This window comes from Vulpes lagopus, chromosome 1 (genome assembly GCF_018345385.1).
Source record: "Vulpes lagopus strain Blue_001 chromosome 1, ASM1834538v1, whole genome shotgun sequence".
Classification (NCBI taxonomy): Eukaryota; Metazoa; Chordata; class Mammalia; order Carnivora; family Canidae; genus Vulpes; species Vulpes lagopus.
This window is the reverse complement of record NC_054824.1, coordinates 151,644,944-151,666,194: the sequence shown is the minus strand read 5'-3', so window position 1 is coordinate 151,666,194 and position 21,251 is coordinate 151,644,944. Positions and strand designations below refer to the sequence as shown.

The 21,251-nt window shown below is 39.8% G+C and overlaps 1 protein-coding gene across 8 annotated transcripts in view; it reads left to right on the top strand.

Moving 5' to 3' along the window:
* The window catches only part of SDCCAG8 (SHH signaling and ciliogenesis regulator SDCCAG8), a 241,883-nt gene that overhangs the window by 154,265 nt on the left and 66,367 nt on the right, over positions 1-21,251 (top strand). For 7 of the 8 annotated variants that reach the window (XM_041751159.1, XM_041751175.1, XM_041751144.1 and 4 more), the window contains one exon: positions 7,098-7,229. In XM_041751159.1, the coding sequence (XP_041607093.1) occupies positions 7,098-7,229 (132 nt within the window). Of the gene's footprint in view, positions 1-7,097; positions 7,230-7,819; positions 8,471-21,251 lie in introns of those variants that run through there. The other variant, XM_041751152.1, reaches the window with a different exon arrangement.

The following is a 21,251-nucleotide window of genomic DNA, read 5'->3' as shown; positions in this document are numbered from 1 at the left end:
TAAGTGACTGAGCCACCCAGGTGCCCCAAAACATTTCTAAAACTACGTTGCAAGATTGTTGTGGGAATTAGAAATATAGAGAGATACATGGATCCACACATATACATACATGTGTATGTAAATCACCTAGCATGGTGCTTGATAGCACTGTTTTAAGGTCTTGACTAGAGCAGTTTGGATTTGACTTTGATCTAGCCATTACTGTCTTTGCCAGGGAGGGTCTGAGTGCTATTCTGACAGACATAAACTCTGTACCACAAGGAAAACCTTTTTTAAAGGCTAAGTAGGGGGATCCCTGGGTGGCGCAGCGGTTTGGCGCCTGCCTTTGGCCCAGGGCGCGATCCTGAAGACCCGGGATCGAATCCCATGTCCCGGGATCGAATCCCATGTCGGGCTCCCGGTGCATGGAGCCTGCTTCTCCCTCTGCCTGTGTCTCTGCCTCTCTCTCTCTCTCTCTGTATGACTATCATAAATAAATAATAAAAAATTAAAAAAAAAAAAAGGCTAAGTAGGATCAGGAAAATGTGGATCTGATTGTGTTTCAAGTCCTGCTCTGATGGCTGGTTTTGTAAATCTGAAGAATTCAAATAGGCATCTACTATAATTTTACATGTTTATCCAAAACTAAGGCCTGGCAATCGTAAACATTCAAGAAACCATTACTTATATTTGTTAAAACTTTTAAGAGCCCCCAAAGTTTTTTAAATATTCATTTTGTGTGTCTCACAAGAAAGTGGTACATATGACAAAGATTGTTTTTTACTCTTAATTTCTTGTCCACTGAGTCTCTTTTCTTTCTGGCTCCCTCCATGAAGACTATGACATTTTCAAAATGCATACAACATTTATCATTTGATTTTGACATTACCTTTTGCTTTGAATTCACCTATATAACTTGAAGGGATCAGAGTATTTCTTTTTAAATAAAGATTATAAACTTAGGAAGCCCTATAGATACTCTCCAGGAGCTCTGTATACCCTATACTAAACTTTGGATAAATGATTTTTCCTGCATTTTGAGGTAAGTAAAATCTTGGAGTTTTTGGAGCTTTCTAAAGTGTTGTCATTGTGGAACTTCAGTCTCCAAAATAATTAAATCACATGGTAATTTTGATCCCGCTTTTCCTCAGAGTACTACAGTAATATTTTTTTAAAGTAGGTATATTTATTCTGTATTGATCAACAATTGAAACCAATTTTTTGACTCTCTTTTTCTTAAACGTGACATTTCTCTAAGAGTTCCATGTTATTTATAATCCCATATTAACCAAATGGAGTCACACCATTTATAATAAGCTTTATTTTTTTTTTACTCACAGATCCAGCCCTTTAACCAGAGCCCATGCAGTCCCTAGGAAAGCTGACAGTCTGGGCTCACCATTCCGTAGGCTCTAACTCGTTACCCCAGCCTCATGTTAGGCTGCTCTGTGGAAGTGTTTAGAAATGGGTCCTCCGTGTATGTCCATTTACATGTTTTTTCCCCAAGTAACGTAGGTCATCTTGTGGCAGCGCCTTGTCCTCCCATTGTCTGGAAGCCCTCCGCAGTGATTAGCACGCTACTTTGTGCACCGCGCATTCCACACCGCTTGGGTGGTGTCTTTAACTCTCGGGTTTGTGAATGGCACATCCCATTTTCAGACTAAAAATGAACTGCCGATTCTGTGCATTTTATATAGCTTGTTTCTGACCATGAGACGAAGAGAATTAGTTCCATTTTGTTTTTAATTGGCACCAGGCAGACACTCTGACTAATTTTAGTTGATGCTCCCATAAACTTTAGCTACCCTTTCGTCTTTATTCTCCAGAACCCTGGGAGCTTATTACAGCTATAGGGTTGTTTTTGAGGGTGGTTTAAGTGGAGCTTTTAAAATATTTTTGGGGCAACTGTGATTTCTGTTTATCAGAGTGAGGGAAGTGTTCCCTCTCTGCAGGCGCTTGGATGAATCAGCAGTAAAATGTTCACAGTGCAGTTTGTAGTGCTCAGACCGTGGCCTGGGAAGAGCTGAGAAGTGTTGGGCGCTGGGAGGCATGAGCCTCTGCCAGCTGCAGGGTGAAGATCCAGCCTGCTCTCCGTTGCAGCCCCTGGGCACTTGCATGTTGGAGAGACAGGCTAGCAGCGAGCACAGAACCCCGGTCTACATGATGGTTTTGCTTCTCTTCTTTCTCTCCCGTCATTGTCACTTTCTGGGTTGCTAGGCTTATGGATTGATGTCTAACACTGCCCATTGTGTATTTGTGATTTGCGTTTTGTAATTAAGAGGAACAATGGGAGTCCATTGGGTCTCGTTATATATAATGGTTGGTTTAATTTGTTTCACTTCTATCTTGTTAATTGTAAATTGATCATTAAGATTTGAATTCTAATCTGTCACCAGGGTTGTGGGTATTGAGGCTAGAGCAATGATCCTGGTTTTAATCACTGATGATGAGAAACAAATTTTATAATTTTGGTACATATTGCAGTTCATATATTTTAACACTGTATTTTATGGTGTTATAAATATTGTTAAATGACTTTTAGTGTAGTTTTACTGTGTGGACTATAATGTATAAATTATATTACTGTTTTGGCAACACTCAGTATCCAACTGTGTGAGTTTAATTGAAGTAAAGAACACACACCCGGTTGAACTATTTTTTCCCCCCGCATATTTAGATGATGTTAGGTTGGGATGCTGCACAAATTATGTTCTGCAAGGAGAGACTCATACTGGCTTCTGCTAATTGTCACCAAAAGTTAAGTGAGAATCTAAAGGAATAAAAAATTAAGGGGTCAGGTTTTCCCTTAAAAAGCAATTATCATTGTAATCGTAATTGTAGTAGTAAAATATAATACTTCATGCAAGTGCCACTATACAATATAACTGATATATAAAAATGCAGGGAAAAGTTCATGCTTCTGTGAAGCCATGAATTAACCTAAATTTTCTATAAAAATGGATTAGAGTCAATTATTCTTTTATATGACATTGGGATAATCATGCCACAAGTGTAATCTTGAATCAACACAGAAACTTGTGCTGGAAGTTTACTCTCTGAAGTTTGCAAACTACTAGTTCTTTCAATATATCATGGGCCCTAGACAGACAAATGATGATGTCCATATGTATTTGCCAAATTTTTATCAAACATTGCAAATTGTAAGGCAAATTACCATTATAAACAAAGGGAGGGGAGAAACCCCAAAATATGCAAAGCAGAAAAAAATATAGCAGTAAAATACCTGATAGTAATGTGCACTTTACAAAATAACATTTATCTTTTTATGGTCATGCAAGAAATCCTCAATATAGGACATTTGGCTATAACTACAAAGAAAAATTAAGAAAAAATTTTCCTTTGACATTACCATCCAGTGAAGTATATTGTTCAGCTGTGAAGTATCTCCTTTCAGTGAGTTTGTGTGTGAATGTATATTCACCTGGTGAGTGAGTTCTGTATATACAGTTTGTATCCTGCTTTTCACTTACTGTCATCTGGTGAACATTTGTCTACATCACTACTCTGGAAACTATTTTAATTGAATCATTCATATGCATGATACTTCATTAGACATTTAAGATGTTTCCAGTTTTTAACTGTTATGAAGAATACAATAATAATTTTGTCCATAACTCTGAATTTTTTTTTTGCTGATTCCCTTAGGCAAGATGCCTAACAGGGGATTGCTGGTCCAAAGACCCTGAACTTGTCTCTTTTTTTGTTGCAATAATTTGGACCCTTTTTAAGGCTGTTGAGGTGGATGACTTTGATCAGGTGCTACATTAAATTCTCAGTATACATGTACCCGTATCAATATGTAACACAAACAGGTGAGGTTTAAAAAAGAAAAAGTGAGAGGCAGTATTGTACAGTGGGTGGGACAACCCCTTTAGAGTTGGACAGGCCAGTGTTTGTATCTGGGCCGGGCTAATCACCATTTAGGTGACCTCCTACTTATCTCAAAGAGAAAAGGAAATAAGCACGTACCTTGAAGAATTAATTGTGATCATTAATAAAAAGTATGCATTCAGCTATCTGGCAGAGAGTAGGCATGCACTAAATATTCAACTGGAATCTGGCTTTGTTATGCATTTTAAAAATAATAGTAGAAATTGAGTATTTTATAAATGTTTATTGACCTCTGTGAATATTTTTCATATTCCTCATATTTGTTTTTAATTGGAATTTTGCTGGAGAGTGGAATAGCACTTTATTAAATGAGGCTTCTAATACTCGTTTGTCTCATTTTTTATGTGTTCCCAGTTCTTGTTTTAATTTGAAATTTTTATTCCCAGTTCCTTTTGGTTTTCATGAATTGTTTTCAAAATCAAAATGACTTTCAGGTTTTTTTTGTTCAGGTTTATTGAGAAATAATTGACATACATCACCATCTAGGTTTAAGATGTAGAGCCTGATGGTGAGGTTTATATGTATTATGACATGATGGCCACAGTAGAATTCAGCTAAAGTGACTTTATTTTTTGTCTTAAATCTATGTCCATTGTAAAAACTCAAAAAACATGGAAAAGGAAAATAAATTTTTAAAAATTCCTAATTCTGACACCTACAAAGAATCAATATTAAAATGTAATATACACATCAAAATATTTTAAGGGAGGGGGGAAAAGGTATTTTTAATTATAAAATGGTATCACTTTTATAGATGCTGATTTTTCAGTATTTTCCTTTCTTACCAGTATATCATATTTTTAGGCCAATAAATCATATTTCTTAGTTAATAAATAGTGCTGCCAACAGATAGCTCTCACTGTCAGTATAGCCTCTTGATATTCCTTTGTATAAGTAATGTAACCAATCTTCTGTTGACACATTTCTAGATTCAGTTTCCATATATTGGGTTGCAGAGCAAGGCTGCTTCTAGAAAGAATTGCTACTGTGAACATTATGATTTTTTTGTATGTAAAGGTTTTTTATTTTTATATTGTAAAATCTATGTTTCGTTTGTGATTGTTCTTTTAAAAAGTGACTTTTTTTTTTCCCCCTGGGGAAATAACTGAGAACAGATAAATATTCCTCTGCATGTTTTCCTAATCCAGGTTAAGGATATCTATTGTCTTTTTGGAGTTTATTTTAGTACATAGTACATGTTGTGGCAGGAGATACTAATCTTGCAAGAACACTAACTTAACAATTTCTTATAACTCCCTTAAATTACCAGATATTGTATGTGATTTTGAAAGGAGAAGCATAAATCATTATTAACTGATTTGGACTATTTCAAATATAGGTAAATTCTTATTAAGAGAAGCAAACGTAGATTAAGTGCTTGATCTGAGCTTGAAAAAGAGATAATCCCTGATCTCATGTATAATCTAGTAAGAAAGATGAGGCATCGAGCCACAGTTCAGAGGAATAAATTATAAGCTAATACATGCATAAAAGCTGGGGGTAGTTTTAAAAAATGTGCTGACATATTGAGAACTGCAAAGTATTGATCAGAGCAAGCTTCCTTTGAGATGAACCTGGAACCAAAATGAAACAAAATGAGGAATGAGGTGAATGGAAAGTGGGAAATTGCTTCATACAATGAGGCCACTTGGTCCTTGGGATGAATTCCAAGCAAATCCACATCTCTTCTTGACCAAGAAGAAAAGGCTCTCTCACCTAATGGAAGAATCCTTTCATTGGGGAGACATCATTCTGCTTCAAATGTCTTACTTAAACTTTAAGAAACAACCAGTCGTTAACTGTAAGCAAGAGCTTTAAACTTTCAGTACCTGTGAGGCAGTGGGGCATGGGGGCGGGGGTGGCCACAGGGACCATGTTGAACCAAAAACAAGGACAGGGATATGGTTTTTCTCAGATAGGTATCTTTCTGATCTTTAAATTTTGGGACTTGAGATAATCCTCCAAGATACTGAAGAGGTAGCATATTTCCTGAGAGACGTGAATCATCACCTAAGGAGCCCTCTGTGATCCCAGATGAGATGTGTGAAGGCAGAAAGAAGATTGGATAAATAGAACCTGATGTGGCAAAATGGAGGAAGGCAAATCTTATGTGTCTCCAGAGGAGCCACTTGCGAATGAAAGAAACTGATCTGCTCTCGGGATACCAGAAAAATTCGGAAGGCAGAAGTGGAGCATAGGACTGAAACCAAAATCAACAGTTCTACTCCCCACCCTACCCAGCCATGACTATCCTCCTCCACCCAGCAAATTGGGGGCTTCCTCTCTGTAAGACATTAAACAAACCAGCAGGCTCTGCTTAAAATAGAGGCACTAAAGCTAGCATAGAGAAATTAATATTGACATCTGCATACTGAAAGGTGAGATCCCTACCTCTCTATTTCCGACCAGCATCTAGACCACTGCTGGCAAGGGTCAGACAGAACAAGCAGGGAGCTGGAGGATTCTGCTCTTGAGAAGCAAAAGAGCCACAGAGGAAAGAATTGTACACACTGGTATTAGGAATCTCCCACTGAAAAGGGTGGCTTCACATTCTGTCAATCTACACTAAATCCCACTCATCTGGGGACAATAAATGTATACCAGTGCATATGTGATCATAATCAAGTACTTAGCCAGCAAAGACCAATATTGAGATAATCACATGATATAAATGTGGCTATTGCTTTAACTACACATTGAAATACTAGTAATTGACAAGCTGGAGATGGGGCCAGGGGAGGTGGTGGGGTAGGGGAATGTCATTTTTCATTATTATGCTTTTTGGAACTATATGATTTTAATCATGTGCCATTACATTAGCTATGTTAATTAAAGGAAGCAATGCTCCATCCTAGAGATTAGGCCTGGGGTTGCTTCTGTAGCAGCATGGTGGCTGGCCTATAATAGGCACTCAATAAATATTGGGTATGAATATGAATCATTATCATTTTTGTGTTGTTCCTGGAAGAAGCCATCTCTTTTAGAGTAAATCATTATTCCTTTCTCTGTCTCCCACTTGAGTGCCTGCAATGCATATATTCCTCTACTAGATATTTTGCAATTTCTGAAATATCCTGTTTTACATAAAATATTTACACCATCATTTTTAACCATGAGACTTAAGAGAATGCCAAGGTTATGCAGTAAAAACATGCTCTGTAATAAATACTTTAACATCCGTCATTTCTGTGTTTTTACCTCTCTAGATCTGAAATAGCTCAGCTCAGTCAAGAGAAAAAGTATACATACGACAAACTGGAAAAGTTACAGAGAAGAAATGATGAATTGGAGGAACAGTGTGTCCAACATGGAAGACTACATGAGATAATGAAGCAAAGGTAATATGGCTTAAGTAATCAACTGACATGCCATATCTTAAAGGTGTTGCGTTCAAAATCAGAATGGAAATTGATGTGGAATAAATAGAATTCATGGCCACCATGGCACTCAAGAGACATGCTCAAAATCTAATGCTCTTAAATATTTATGCTTTCTCAACTTAGATTGTTCTTATAATACAAAGGGGAGAGCATATCTCCTCTTTATTATTCTCTAGACATAGATTTAACAAGGGCATTGTAGGAGAACCATCTGACTTTAAGGTGTAAGTCGGTAATGTAATATGAAGGGATTTCATAGTTTCATGTGTTTTTTGTAAGATAAAATAAGTAAGAAGGTCAGTTATCTCTCTCTCTTTTTTTTTTTTTAAGATTTATTCATTTACTTAAGAGAGTGAGTGTGCACGCTTGAGTGGGGGGATGGAGAGAAAATCCCCAAGCAGACTCTCTGCTGAGCAAGGAGCCTGACATGGGGCTGGATCCCTCCACCCTGAGATCATGACCTGAGCTGAAACCAAGAGTTGGATGCCCAACTAACCAAGGGTATTGCTCGAGTCAGGATTGACTCCAAACTCTCTGATTCTTCCTAGTGGTGTGCCTTGGAGCAAGCTACTTGACCTCCCTCAGCAAGTGTCTTCATCTGTGTACTGGGGCTAATAGTGACCACTTTGCAGTTTGAGATCAAGATCAAATGTATGTCAAGTACCTGGCTCCTAACAGCCACCTTCCAAATGGCACCAATGATATTTGCACCCTTTTTCTGGATGAAGAAACATAAGCTCAGAGAGACTAATGGATTTGCCCCAAGGGACAGATTGAGGAGGTGGTAGAGTTCACACGTGGATCTTGATCATTCAACTCCAAATTCCTTTCCTGTTTAGTGCAGTTCTTTTGTAATAAACACAGCCTCTTCTTGATTTCTATAAATGTGTCATATAAAATTTCTGTACAATGGTGGATTCCCGAGGGGCAAAAAGTCAGTATTTACACCCTGCAATGAATTGATTGCGGTAGATTTCGACTCCATGCGGCGATCACATGTACAGCTCCACAGCGGGTTTGCAGTAGTTTTCTTGGTCCGCAGCCCCCCATTCCTATCCCATTCACCAGACATTCCACACCTCTGTTTCAGAAGCACTTGATAAAATTGAGAGGAAAATGAAAATGCATATAGACTCCTTTTATTTGGTTTCTATTTTTTTATTTTAAGGATTTTATTTATTTATTCATGAGAGACAGAGAGAGAGAGAGAGAGAGGCAGAGACACAGGCAGAGGGAGAAGCAGGTTCCATGCAGGGAGCCCGACATGGGACTTGATCCCGGAACTCCAGGATCACTACCTGAGCCAAAGGCAGATGCCCAACCACTGAGTCACCCAGGTGTCCCTATCTTAAAATTTAAAGTCAACATAGAGTCCTTGGGGAGGGGGTAAATATTTTATAATTTTGATCACTTGCTCTATTGAGAAGAAAGGCAGTCAGAGAATGGCACTGCTTTTCAGTCACTAAAATATTAAAATATGGGTGCATTTGGGAGGTATTAATCATTCATTTATTTACTCATTAAAAGATTTACTTAAACTCAGAAATACTGTTTTAGGCCAGACTAAAATATTTTAGGTTTTATGGGCCATATGTGATTTCTGTCAGAAAGTCCTTTTTGTTTTGTTTTTGTATTTTATAACCTTTAGGAAAGCCAAACCATTCATAGCTAGAGGGCCAACAAAACGAGCCAGAGGATTTGGCCTGGCCCTTGGGCTGTAATTTGCCATACTAGGCAACCAAAGCTTCTTTGTAATATTTATTTTTCTTAAATTTGTATTAGAGTCCACAAAACGCACTCACCCATGTTATCTTACTGGAAAGTAGCTGTAACTATCCTCCATTTCCAGATATATAACGGAAGCTTGGAAAGCTACATTTGCCAACTGAAGGTTAGGCACCAAATTCATTCATTCATTCATTCTGCAGGTATTTATTGATCACTCTCATGTGTCATGTTCTCCACCACACGCTGGAGATAAAAGAGCAAAGTAAATGTAATCCCAAGTGTCATGGAATTTACAGCCTTATAGGGAAGATAGAGATTAAATAATTTCATAAATATCTAAGTAATTGTAGTAATAATTAGTTCTGTGAAAGACAAATATACTTTGTGGTAAAAGCGAATTTAATAAAGTGACTTCCCTGCTCAGTAAGTTTCAGTGAGAAAAGTGATGCTTGAAATGAATCTGTAAGCATGGGGATAGAGGTGGCTGGCTTTTTAGGGCAGATGCTGGCAGACTGCCCCAGCCCAAAGCCCACAGTGCATGGCTTATCTGTCCATGTACTACTGTCTGTGGTTCCTTTTGTGCTGCAGTGCCTGAGCTGAGTGTTTGAGTCAGAGTCTGTGACCTGGTGGCCTGTGAGTCCTAAAATACTTACTATCTGGCCCTCTCCTAAAGAAGTTGACCAGCTTCCATTCTAGAGAAAAGAATTTTGACTGTGAAATTGAAGATTATGAGTTTAGGACTTTTGAGGAAGAAGAGAAACTTGTGTGTTTAACATCAAGAATAAGGGAAAGAATGATACATGATGAGGTTGGAGAGGTAAGGAGAACCAGACCTAAAGACAGGGCGTTTAGGTTTTTATTATAGACCTTTTACTTTATCCTTTTTCTTAAGAGAAGAAAAAATTTAAAAAAAATTTTTTTAAGAATATGATCAAATTTGCAATTTAAAAATAGCATTCCAGGGCTACCTGTGTGGCACAGTTGGTTGGGCATCTGACTCTTGGTTTTGGCTCAGGTCATGATCTTAGGGTTGTGAGATCGAGACCCACATCAGGCTCTCACTCAGCACAGAGTCTGCTAGAGATTCTCTCACTCTCCCTCTGCCCCTCCTGCTCATGCTCTCTCTCTCTCTCTCTAAAATAAATAAATTAATATTTTTTAAAAATAGCATTCCAGTTCCAGAGTAGATCATGTATTAGAGCAGAGCCACAGTGTTTGCACAAGCTGCAGTTAGGGAGCTCCTGGAGTAGTTAGTCAGGTGATGATGATGGCTTGGACTTGAAGTGATGATAATAATGATAGTTGTAAATAGATGGGAGAAATACGTAGGAGGCAAAATCAGTGGGACTTAATAATTGTTTGGCTGTGTTGGATAGAGGGTATGCCAAGGATAATACCCATATTTCTGACTTGAAAAAGAGTGCCACTTAGAGAACTAGAGGATATACAAAGAATCAGGTTTGTGGTCGAGATGGCTTGAGTTTGGGATGACCAAGTGTTCATTTTGGCCCTGTTAAATTTAATGTGCCAATGCCTTGTACAAATGGAAATGTCAAATAAACAGGCGGACATGACATAGGGACTCCTCTTAAGAGACAGGTCTGGGCTGGAGATAAAAATCTCCATTGGCCTATAGAGTATATTTGAAACCTTGAGAGTAAATGAGATAGATCACCTAGAGGAAAAACACAGTAAGAAGCAAAAAGGGCTTCAACATGTAAAGAACATCAACATTTTTTTAAAGTTTTTTTTAAAGATTTATTTATTTGAGAGGGACAGAGAGAAAGCACGAGCAGGAGGGGCAGAGGCAGAGGGAGACAGGGAGAATCTGAAACAGACCCCATACCAAGCAAGGAGCCCAACCCAGGGCTCAGTCTCACAATCCTGAGATCACAAACAGAGCTGAAACCAAGAATGGGATGCCTAACTGACTGTGCACCCAGGTACCCCTAGAACATCAACCTTTTTAAAGGTAAGGTAGAGGTTGGCAAAAGACATTAAGACAAGTAACCTGGGAAATAAATGGAAACCAGAAGAGTGTGCTGTCGTGCATGCTTCAGGAAAGAGGAGATGATCAACCAGATGCTACTGAATGATTAAGTGACTGTGAGTATCCACTGGACTTAGTGACAATAGACAGCACTGGTTATGTTAACAAAAATATTGTTAGTAGAAGAGTACAGCAACCATATTAGAGTAGATTGAAAAGTTAGTGTGAATAGAAAAAGTGACATAGCAATTTTAAAGTACTTTTTCATGAGATTTTCTGGCCAAGGAAAGTGGGAACCATTAAAGAATAGGAGAGATAGACCAAGCATCTGGTGGTGAGAAAATGTATTAGGAAGGGCATTATAAAACAGAGAATTTTTTGTTTTATGTTGGAGTAGATGTGAATGTATTAAATTCTGATAGTCAAGATCATTAAAGTTGTGGAGTCAGAGAAGTTACATTTTCCAGCTGGTGATTTGGAATCTCTGGCGTCCAGAAAGGCAGTCCAGGGGATTCATGTTGAAGATAGCAATGACATTTTTTCTGGTAATGTTTTAAGAAGGTATTTATTCGGGGGGAGGGGCAAGGTGGCGGCAGAGTAGGGTCTCCAAATCACGTGTCCCCAACAAATTACCTAGAAAATCTTCAAATCATCCTGAAAATCTACGAATTCGGCCTGAGATTTAAAGAGAGACCAGCTGGAACGCTACAGTGAGAAGAGTTCGCGCTTCTATCAAGGTAGGAAGACGGGGAAAAAGAAAGAAACAAAAGGCCTCCAAGGGGGAGGGGCCCGCGAGGAGCGGGGCTGAGGCCGGGGCGAGTGTCCCCAGGACAGGAGAGCCCCGTCCCGGAGGAGCAGGAGCTGCACCAACCTTCCCGGGCGGAAAGGCCTCCCGGGGAATTGGAGCAGGATCCCCAGAAAGGCGGGGATGCCCTCAGGCTCCCTGGGACAGTAACAGAGGAACTGCGCCCCGGGGAGATGCGCCGAGCTCCCTAAGGGCTGCAGCGCTCGGCGGGACCCGGAGCGGCTCGGAGGGGCTCGGGCGGCGGCTCCGCGGAGGGGGCTGCGGGGCTCCGGGAACAGCTCAGCGGCGGCGGCTCGGGGGGGAGGAAGCTCCGCGCGGAGGGGGCGGCGCGGCTCTGGGAACAGCTCGGAGGGGCTCGGGCTGCGGCTCCGCGGAGGGGGCTGCGGGGCTCCGGGAACAGCTCAGCGGCGGCGGCTCGGGCAGAGGAAGAAGCTCCGCGCGGAGGGGGCGGCGCAGCTCCGAGAGCAGCTCCGCGGCGTCTCCGCGAAGGGGGCTGCGGGGCGGGAGCGCGAATCCAACAGCGCAGGCCCCGGAGCACAGGGCGCCGGGACACAGCCCAGGATCCGGCCTCCCCCCGGGACAGGCAGAGGCCGGGAGGGCCCAGGACAGCGAGGACGCTCCTGCCTGGAACTGAGCAGATCAGCGGCCCCCCCCGGAGCCCCCAGGCCCTGCAGACGGAGAGCCCCGGAGCTACTGCGGGGGCTGACTCCAGGGCTCCAGAGCTGCCCCCGCCACTGTGGCTTCCTCCCAGGGCCTCGCGGGGTAAACAGCCCCCACTGAGCCCTGCACCAGGCAGGGGCAGAGCAGCTCCCCCAAGTGCTAACACCTGAGAATCAGCACAGCAGGCCCCTCCCCCAGAAGACCAAGAGACGGACCAGTTCCAGGGGAAATCAAGGGACTTAAAGTATACAGAATCGGAAGAGACTCCCCCGTGGTTTTTTGTTTTTGTTTTTTTGTTTTTGTTTTGTTTTGTGCTTTTTTTTCTTTCTTTCTCCTTGATTTCTGATTGCTTCCCCCACCCCACCCCCTTTTTTTCTCCTTTCTTTCTTTTTCTTTCTCTTTTTCTTCTCTTTTTCCCCTTTTTTTTTCTTCTTTCTCTTTTTTCTTATTCTCTTTTCTTTCCTTCTCTCTCTTTTTCTCCTTTTCCCAATACAACTTGTTTTTGGCCACTCTGCACTGAGCAAAATGACTAGAAGGAAAACCTCACCTCAAAAAAAAGAATCAGAAACAGCTCTCTCTCCCACAGAGTTACAAAATCTGGATTACAATTCAATGTCAGAAAGCCCATTCAGAAGCACTATTATACAGCTACTGGTGGCTCTAGAAAAAACCATAAAGGACTCAAGAGACTTCATGACTGCAGAATTTAGATCCAATCAGGCAGAAATTAAAAATCAATTAAATGAGATGCAATCCAAGCTAGAAGTCCTAACGACGAGGCTTAACGAGGTGGAAGAACGAGTGAGTGACATAGAAGACAAGTTGATGGCAAAGAGGGAAACTGAGGAAAAAAGAGACAGGCAATTAAAAGACCATGAGGATAGATTAAGGGAAATAAATGACAGCCTGAGGAAGAAAAGCCTACGTTTAATTGGGGTTCCCAAGGGCGCCGAAAGGGACAGAGGGCCAGAATATGTATTTGAACAAATCCTAGCTGAAAACTTTCCGAATCTGGGAAGGGAAACAGGCATTCAGATCCAGGAAATAGAGAGATCCCCCCCTAAAATCAACAAAAACCGTTCAACACCTCGACATTAATAGTGAAGCTTGCAAATTCCAAAGATAAGGAGAAGATCCTTAAAGCAGCAAGAGAAAAAAAGTCACTGACATTTATGGGGAGGAATATTAGGGTAACAGCAGACCTCTCCACAAAGACCTGGCAGGCCAGAAAGGGCTGGCAGGATATATTCAGGGTCCTAAATGAGAAGAACATGCAACCAAGAATACTTTATCCAGCAAGGCTCTCATTCAAAATGGAAGGAGAGATAAAGAGCTTCCAAGACAGGCAGGAACTGAAAGAATATGTAACCTCCAAACCAGCTCTGCAAGAAATTTTAAGGGGGACTCTTAAAATTCCCCTTTAAGAAGAAGTTCAGTGGAACAATCCACAAAAACAAGGACTGAATAGATATGATGACACTAAACTCATATCTGTCAATAGTAACTCTGAACATAAACGGGCTTAATGACCCCATCAAAAGGCGCAGGGTTTCAGACTGGATAAAAAAGCAGGACCCATCTATTTGCTGTCTACAAGAGACTCGTTTTAGACAGAAGGACACCTACAACCTGAAAATAAAAGGTTGGAGAACCATTTACCATTCAAATGGTCCTCAAAAGAAAGCAGGGGTAGCCATCCTCATATCAGATAAATTAAAATTTACCCCGAAGACTATAGTGAGAGATGAAGAGGGACACTATCTCATACTCAAAGGATCTATCCAACAAGAGGACTTAACAATCCTCAATATATGTGCCCCGAATGTGGGAGCTGCCAAATATTTAAACCAATTAATAACCAAACTGAAGAAATACTTTGATAATAATACACTTATACTTGGTGACTTGAATCTAGCTCTTTCTATACTAGATAGGTCTTCTAAGCACAACATCTCCAAAGAAACGAGAGCTTTAAATGATACACTGGACCCGATGGATTTCACAGATATCTACAGAACTTTACATCCAAACTCAACTGAATACACATTCTTCTCAAGTGCACATGGAACTTTCTCCAGAATAGGCCACATACTGGGTCACAAATCGGGTCTGAACCGATACCAAAAGATCGGGATAGTCCCCTGTGTATTCTCAGACCATAATGCCTTGAAATTAGAACTTAATCACAACAAGAAGTTTGGAAGGACCACAAACACGTAGAGGTTAAGGACCATCCTGCTAAAAGATTAAAAGGTCAACCAGGAAATTAAGGAAGAATTAAAAAGATTCATGGAAACTAATGAGAATGAAGATACGACCGTTCAAAATCTTTGGGATGCAGCAAAAGCAGTCCTGAGGGGGAAATACATCGCAATACAAGCATCCATTCAAAAACTGGAAAGAACTCAAATTCAGAAGCTCACCTTACACATAAAGGAACTAGAGAAAAAGCAACAAATGGACCCCACCCCCAGCAGAAGAAGACAGTTAATTAAAATTCGAGCAGAACTAAATGAAATCGAGACCAAAAGAACTGTGGAACAGATCAACAGAACCAGGAGTTGGTTCTTTGAAAGAATTAATAAGATAGATAAACCATTAGCCAACCTTATTAAAAAGAAGAGAGAGAAGACTCAAATTAATAAAATCATGAATGAGAAAGGAGAGATCACTACCAACACCAAGGAAATACAAACGATTTTAAAAACATATTATGAACAGCTGTACGCCAATAAATTAGGCAATCTAGAAGAAATGGATGCATTCCTGGAAAGCCACAAACTACCAGAACTGGAGCAGGAAGAAATAGAAAACCTGAACAGGCCAATAAACAGGGAGGAAATTGAAGCAGTCATCAAAAACCTCCCAAGACACAAGAGTCCAGGGCCAGATGGCTTCCCAGGGGAATTCTATCAAACGTTTAAAGAAGAAATCATACCTATTCTACTAAAGTTGTTTGGAAAGATAGAAAGAGATGGAGTACTTCCAAATTCGTTCTATGAGGCCAGCATCACCTTAATTCCGAAACCAGACAAAGATCCCACCAAAAAGGAGAATTACAGACCAGTATCCCTGATGAACATGGATGCAAAAATTCTCAACAAGATACTAGCCAATAGGATCCAACAACACATTAAGAAAATTATTCACCATGACCAAGTAGGATTTATCCCCGGGACACAAGGCTGGTTCAACACTCGTAAAACCATCAATGTGATACATCATATCAGCAAGAGAAAAACCAAGAACCATATGATCCTCTCATTAGATGCAGAGAAAGCATTTGACAAAATACAGCATCCATTCCTGATCAAAACCCTTCAGAGTGTTGGGATAGAGGGAACTTTCCTCGACATCTTAAAAGCCATTTACGAAAAGCCCACAGCAAATATCATTCTCAATGGGGAAGCACTGGGAGCCTTTCCCCTAAGATCAGGAACAAGACAGGGATGTCCACTCTCACCACTGCTGTTCAACATAGTTCTGGAAGTCCTCGCCTCAGCAATCAGACAGCAAAAAGACATTAAAGGCATTCAAATTGGCAAAGAAGAAGTCAAACTCTCCCTCTTCGCCTATGACATGATACTCTACATAGAAAACCCAAAAGCCTCCACCCCAAGTTTGCTAGAACTCATACAGCAATTTGGTAGCGTGGCAGGATACAAAATCAATGCCCAGAAATCAATGGCATTTCTATACACTAACAATGAGACTGAAGAAAGAGAAATTAAGGAGTCAATCCCATTTACAATTGCACCCAAAAGCATAAGATACCTAGGAATAAACCTAACCAAAGAAGTAAAAGATCTATACCCTAAAAACTATAGAACACTTCTGAAAGAAATTGAGGAAGACACAAAGAGATGGAAAAATATTCCATGCTCATGGATTGGAAGAATTAATATTGTAAAAATGTCAATGTTACCCAGGGCAATTTACACGTTTAATGCAATCCCTATCAAAATACCATGAACTTTCTTCAGAGAGTTAGAACAAATTATTTCAAGATTTGTGTGGAATCAGAAAAACCCCAAATAGCCAGGGGAATTTTAAAAAAGAAAACCATAGCTGGGGGCATCACAATGCCAGATTTCAGGTTGTACTACAAAGCTGTGGTCATGAAGACAGTATGGTACTGGCACAAAAACAGACACATAGATCAATGGAACAGAATAGAGAACCCAGAAGTGGACCCTGAAATGTATGGTCATCTAATATTCGATAAAGGAGGAAAGACTATCCATTGGAAGAAAGACAGTCTCTTCAATAAATGGTATCGGGAAAATTGGACATCCACATGCAGAAGAATGAAACTGGACCACTCTCTTTCACCATACACAAAGATAAACTCAAAATGGATGAGAGATCTAAATGTGAGACAAGAGTCCATCAAAATCCTAGAGGAGAACACAGGCAACACCCTTTTTGAACTCGGCCACAGTAACTTCTTGCAAGATACATCCACAAAGGCAAAAGAAACAAAAGCAAAAATGAACTATTGGGACTTCATCAAGATAAGAAGCTTTTGCACAGCAAAGGATACAGTCAACAAAACTAAAAGACAACCTACAGAATGGGAGAAGATATTTGCAAATGACATATCAGCTAAAGGGCTAGTTTCCAAAATCTATAAGGAACTTATTAAAGTCAACACCAAAGAAACAAACAATCCAATCATGAAATGGGCAAAAGACATGAAGAGAAATCTCACCGAGGAAGACATGGACATGGCCAACATGCACATGAGAAAATGCTCTGCATCACTTGCCATCAGGGAAATACAAATCAAAACCACAATGAGATACCACCTCACACCAGTGAGAATGGGGAAAATTAACAAGGCAGGAAACAACAAATGTTGGAGAGGATGCGGAGAACAGGGAACCTTCTTACACTGTTGGTGGGAATGTGAACTGGTGCAGCCACTCTGGAAAACTGTGTGGAGGTTCCTCAAAGAGTTAAAAATAGACCTGCCCTACGACTCAGTAATTGCACTGTTGGGGATTTACCCCAAAGATTCAGATGCAATGAAACGTCGGGACACTTGCACCCCGATGTTTCTAGCAGCCATGTCCACAATAGCCAAACTGTGGAAGGAACCTCGGTGTTCATCAAAAGATGAATGGATAAAGAAGATGTGGTTTATGTATACAATGGAATATTACTCAGCAATTAGAAACGACAAATACCCACCATTTGCATCAACGTGGATGGAACTGGAGGGTATTATGCTGAGTGAAATAAGCCAATTGGGGAAGGACAAACAGTGTATGTTCTCATTCATTTGGGGAATATAAATAATAGTGAAAGGGAATATAAAGGAAGGGAAAAGAAATGTTGGGAGATATCAGGAAGGGAGACAGAACATAAAGACTCCTAACTCTGGGAAACGAACTAGGGGTGGTGGAAGGGGAGGAGGGCGGGTGTTGGAGGGGAATGGGTGACGGGCACTGAGGTGGACACTTGACGGGATGAGCACTGGGTGTTTTTCTGTATGTTGGTAAATTGAACACCAATAAAAATTAATTTTTAAAAAAAATAAGGTATTTATTCATGTATTTTGTCATAGAAAATAGAACCATGTGAGAGCTCCACAGTGTCTGCAGAGGGAACAAGCCCTAGAGCTAGTAGAGGCCCACTGAGTGCACTTACGTGCTGTCAAGAGGTCAAGTATTGGGTTACCAACCCCCAGTGATCGTCACTGCTTTGTCAGTTATACATTCTTACATGGTTTTGTTTTCATTCCTGTGGTAATGTATCATTTAAATTATACACATAGGGATCCCTGGGTGGCGCAGCGGTTTGGCGCCTGCCTTTGGCCCAGGGCGCGATCCTAGAGACCCGGGATCGAATCCCACGTCGGGCTCCCGGTGCATGGAGCCTGCTTCTCCCTCTGCCTGTGTCTCTGCCTCTCTCTCTCTCTCTCTCTGTATGACTATCATAAATAAATAATAAAATAAAAAAATTTAAATTATACACATAAAAATCATTAAAGAAGATGTGCAGCTGCTGATTGAAATATAGCAAGTTAGTGAGTTTAAAATCGGTAATTCTTCTATAAACTACCACAGTATGATTTTTACCAAATCTATTAAGTTGTATTTTTCTAATAGAAAATTTATTCCTTTAAAACCAGTGTTAAGAATAGGAAATAGGAGGGCAGCCCGGGTGGCTCAGCGGTTTGGCGCCTGCCTTTGGCCCAGGGTGTGATCCTGGAGACCCGGGATCGAGTCCCACGTCGGGCTCCCTGCGTGGAGCCTGCTTCTCCCTCTGCCTGTGCCTGTGCCTCTCTCTCTCTCTGTCTCTCATGAATAAATAAAGAAAATCTTTAAAAAAAAAAAAAAAAAAGAATAGGAAATAGGAGCACCCAACTGGTTCAGTCGATAGAGCATGTGACTCTTGACCTTTGGGTCCTGAGTTTAAACCCCATGTTGGACCTAGAACTTACTTAGAAAAAGAGGGAAATAAAATATTGATTTTAATCTAATGTGACATTCCATTTTGGGGAAATTAAGACTATTCATTGTTTTCAGAGAAGTACCTGAAAATAGAAGCCTGAAATCTTAACCTTTATTTCATCATTTAAAGACAAAACATTGGCAGAGAGAATCCAACAATATTTTGAAAGAATTACACACTACAACCAAGTAGGATTTATCCGAGGTATGTAAGATCAGTTCAACATTCAAAAATCAATTAATGTAACCCATCACATCAATAGGCTAAGAAAGAAAAATCACATGGTCATATCAGTACATGCAGAAAAAGCATTTGACAAAATCCAACACCTACTCATGGTAAAAACTCCCAGTAAACTAAAAGTAGAGAGGAACTCCGTTAACTTAATTCAGAACATCTACAAAAAATCTAGTGCTAATATCATACTTGATGGTGAGAAATTCAAAAGCTTTCCCACAAAATGAGATATAAAGCAAGAATGTTCTCTTTTGCTTCTCCTTTTCAATATCATACTGGGAGTTCTAGCTAATGCAATAAGACAAAAAAGTAAATAAAAGATATAAAGATTGGGAAGAATGATATAAAACTGTCTTTTTTGTAGATGACATGATCATATATGTAAAAAAAATCTCCTGGAACTAATAAGCAGTTATAGCAAGGTTGAAGGATACAGGTTAATATATGAAAATTAATCACTGTCCTATATATCAGCAATGAACAATTGAAATTTGAAATTAAAAACACAACACCACTTATATTGGCACCCCAGAAACGAAATGCTTAGGTATAACTAATGAAATAGATACAAGATCTGTATGAGGAAAATTACAAAATTCTGATGAATGAAACCAAAGAATTAATAAATGGAGAGATATTCTATGTTCATAGATAAGAAGACTCAATATTTCCAAAATGTCTATTCTTCCCAACTTGACCTATAGATTTAATGTAGTTCCAGTTAAAATTCCAGTAAGTTATTTTGTGGATAGTGACAAACTGCTTCTGAAGTATATGGAGAGGAAAAGACCCAGTATAGCCAACATAGTTTCAATATGATGGGGGAGAAGAAAGAAATCAGAGGGCTAGAACTATAGTACTTCCAAATTACTAAGAAGCCATAGTAATCCAGATGATGTGGTATTTGAGTAAGAATCAACAAGTAGATTAATAGAATGGAACAGAGAACCCAAAAGTAGGCCCAAATCAAAGATCAAATGATCTTTGATGAAGGAGAAAAGGCAATACAATGGAGCAAAGATAATCTTTCAACAAATAGTGCTGGAATAACTGGATATCCATATGCAAAAAAGAAAGAAAGAAAAAATCTAGACATAGATCTTATGCCTTACAAAAAATCAACTCAAAATGGATCACAGACAAAAATATAAAATACAAAACTTTGAAACTCCTGGAAGTTAACTAGATGACCTTGGGAATGATGATGACTTTTTAGACACAACACCAAAGGCAAAATCCAGGAAAGAAGTAATTGATAAGATAGACTTTATTCAAGTATAAAAGCTCTGCTTTGAGAATGACCATGTCAAGAGAATGAGAAGACAGGCCACAGACTAGAAGAAAGTATTATACATCTGATAAAGGCCTATTGTCCACAATACTCAAAGAACTCTTAAAACCCAACAATAAGAAAACAAAGAACCCAATTAAAATTAGGTGAAAGACCTTAACAGACACCTCATCAAAGAAGAGCTACATATTGGCAAATAAGCATATGAAAAATGCTCCACATCATATGTCATCAGGGAAAGGCAAACTAAAACTAACTACGATGAGATACCTGTTAGAATGGTCAAAATCCAGAACACCGACACCATCAGGCGCTAGCAAGGATGTGGAGCAATAGGAGCTCTCATTCACTGCTGGTGGGAATGCAAAATGGTACACTTTGGGAGACAGTTTGGCAGTTTCTTATAAAACTTAAATGTATGATCCAGAAATCATGCTCCTTAGTATTTACCCAAAGGAGCTGAAAACTTATATCCACCCAAAAACCTGTACAGCGATGTCTATAGCAACTTTATTCATAATTGTCAAAACTTGAAAACAACCAAGATATATCTCTTCAATAGGTGAATGGATTAATTGTGGTACAACCAGACAGTGGGATGATATATATAGTATTAAAAAGAAATGAGCTACCAGGCCTTGAAAAGACATGGAGGAACCTTAAATGTTTATTATGAAGTGAAAGAAGCCAGTCTAAAAAGGCTACAAACTGTACAATTCCAACTCTATGACATTTTGGAAAAGGCAAATGGTGGAGGCAGTAAAAAGGTCTGTGGTTGCCAAGGGTGTGGGAGGGAGGAGAATAGAGGAT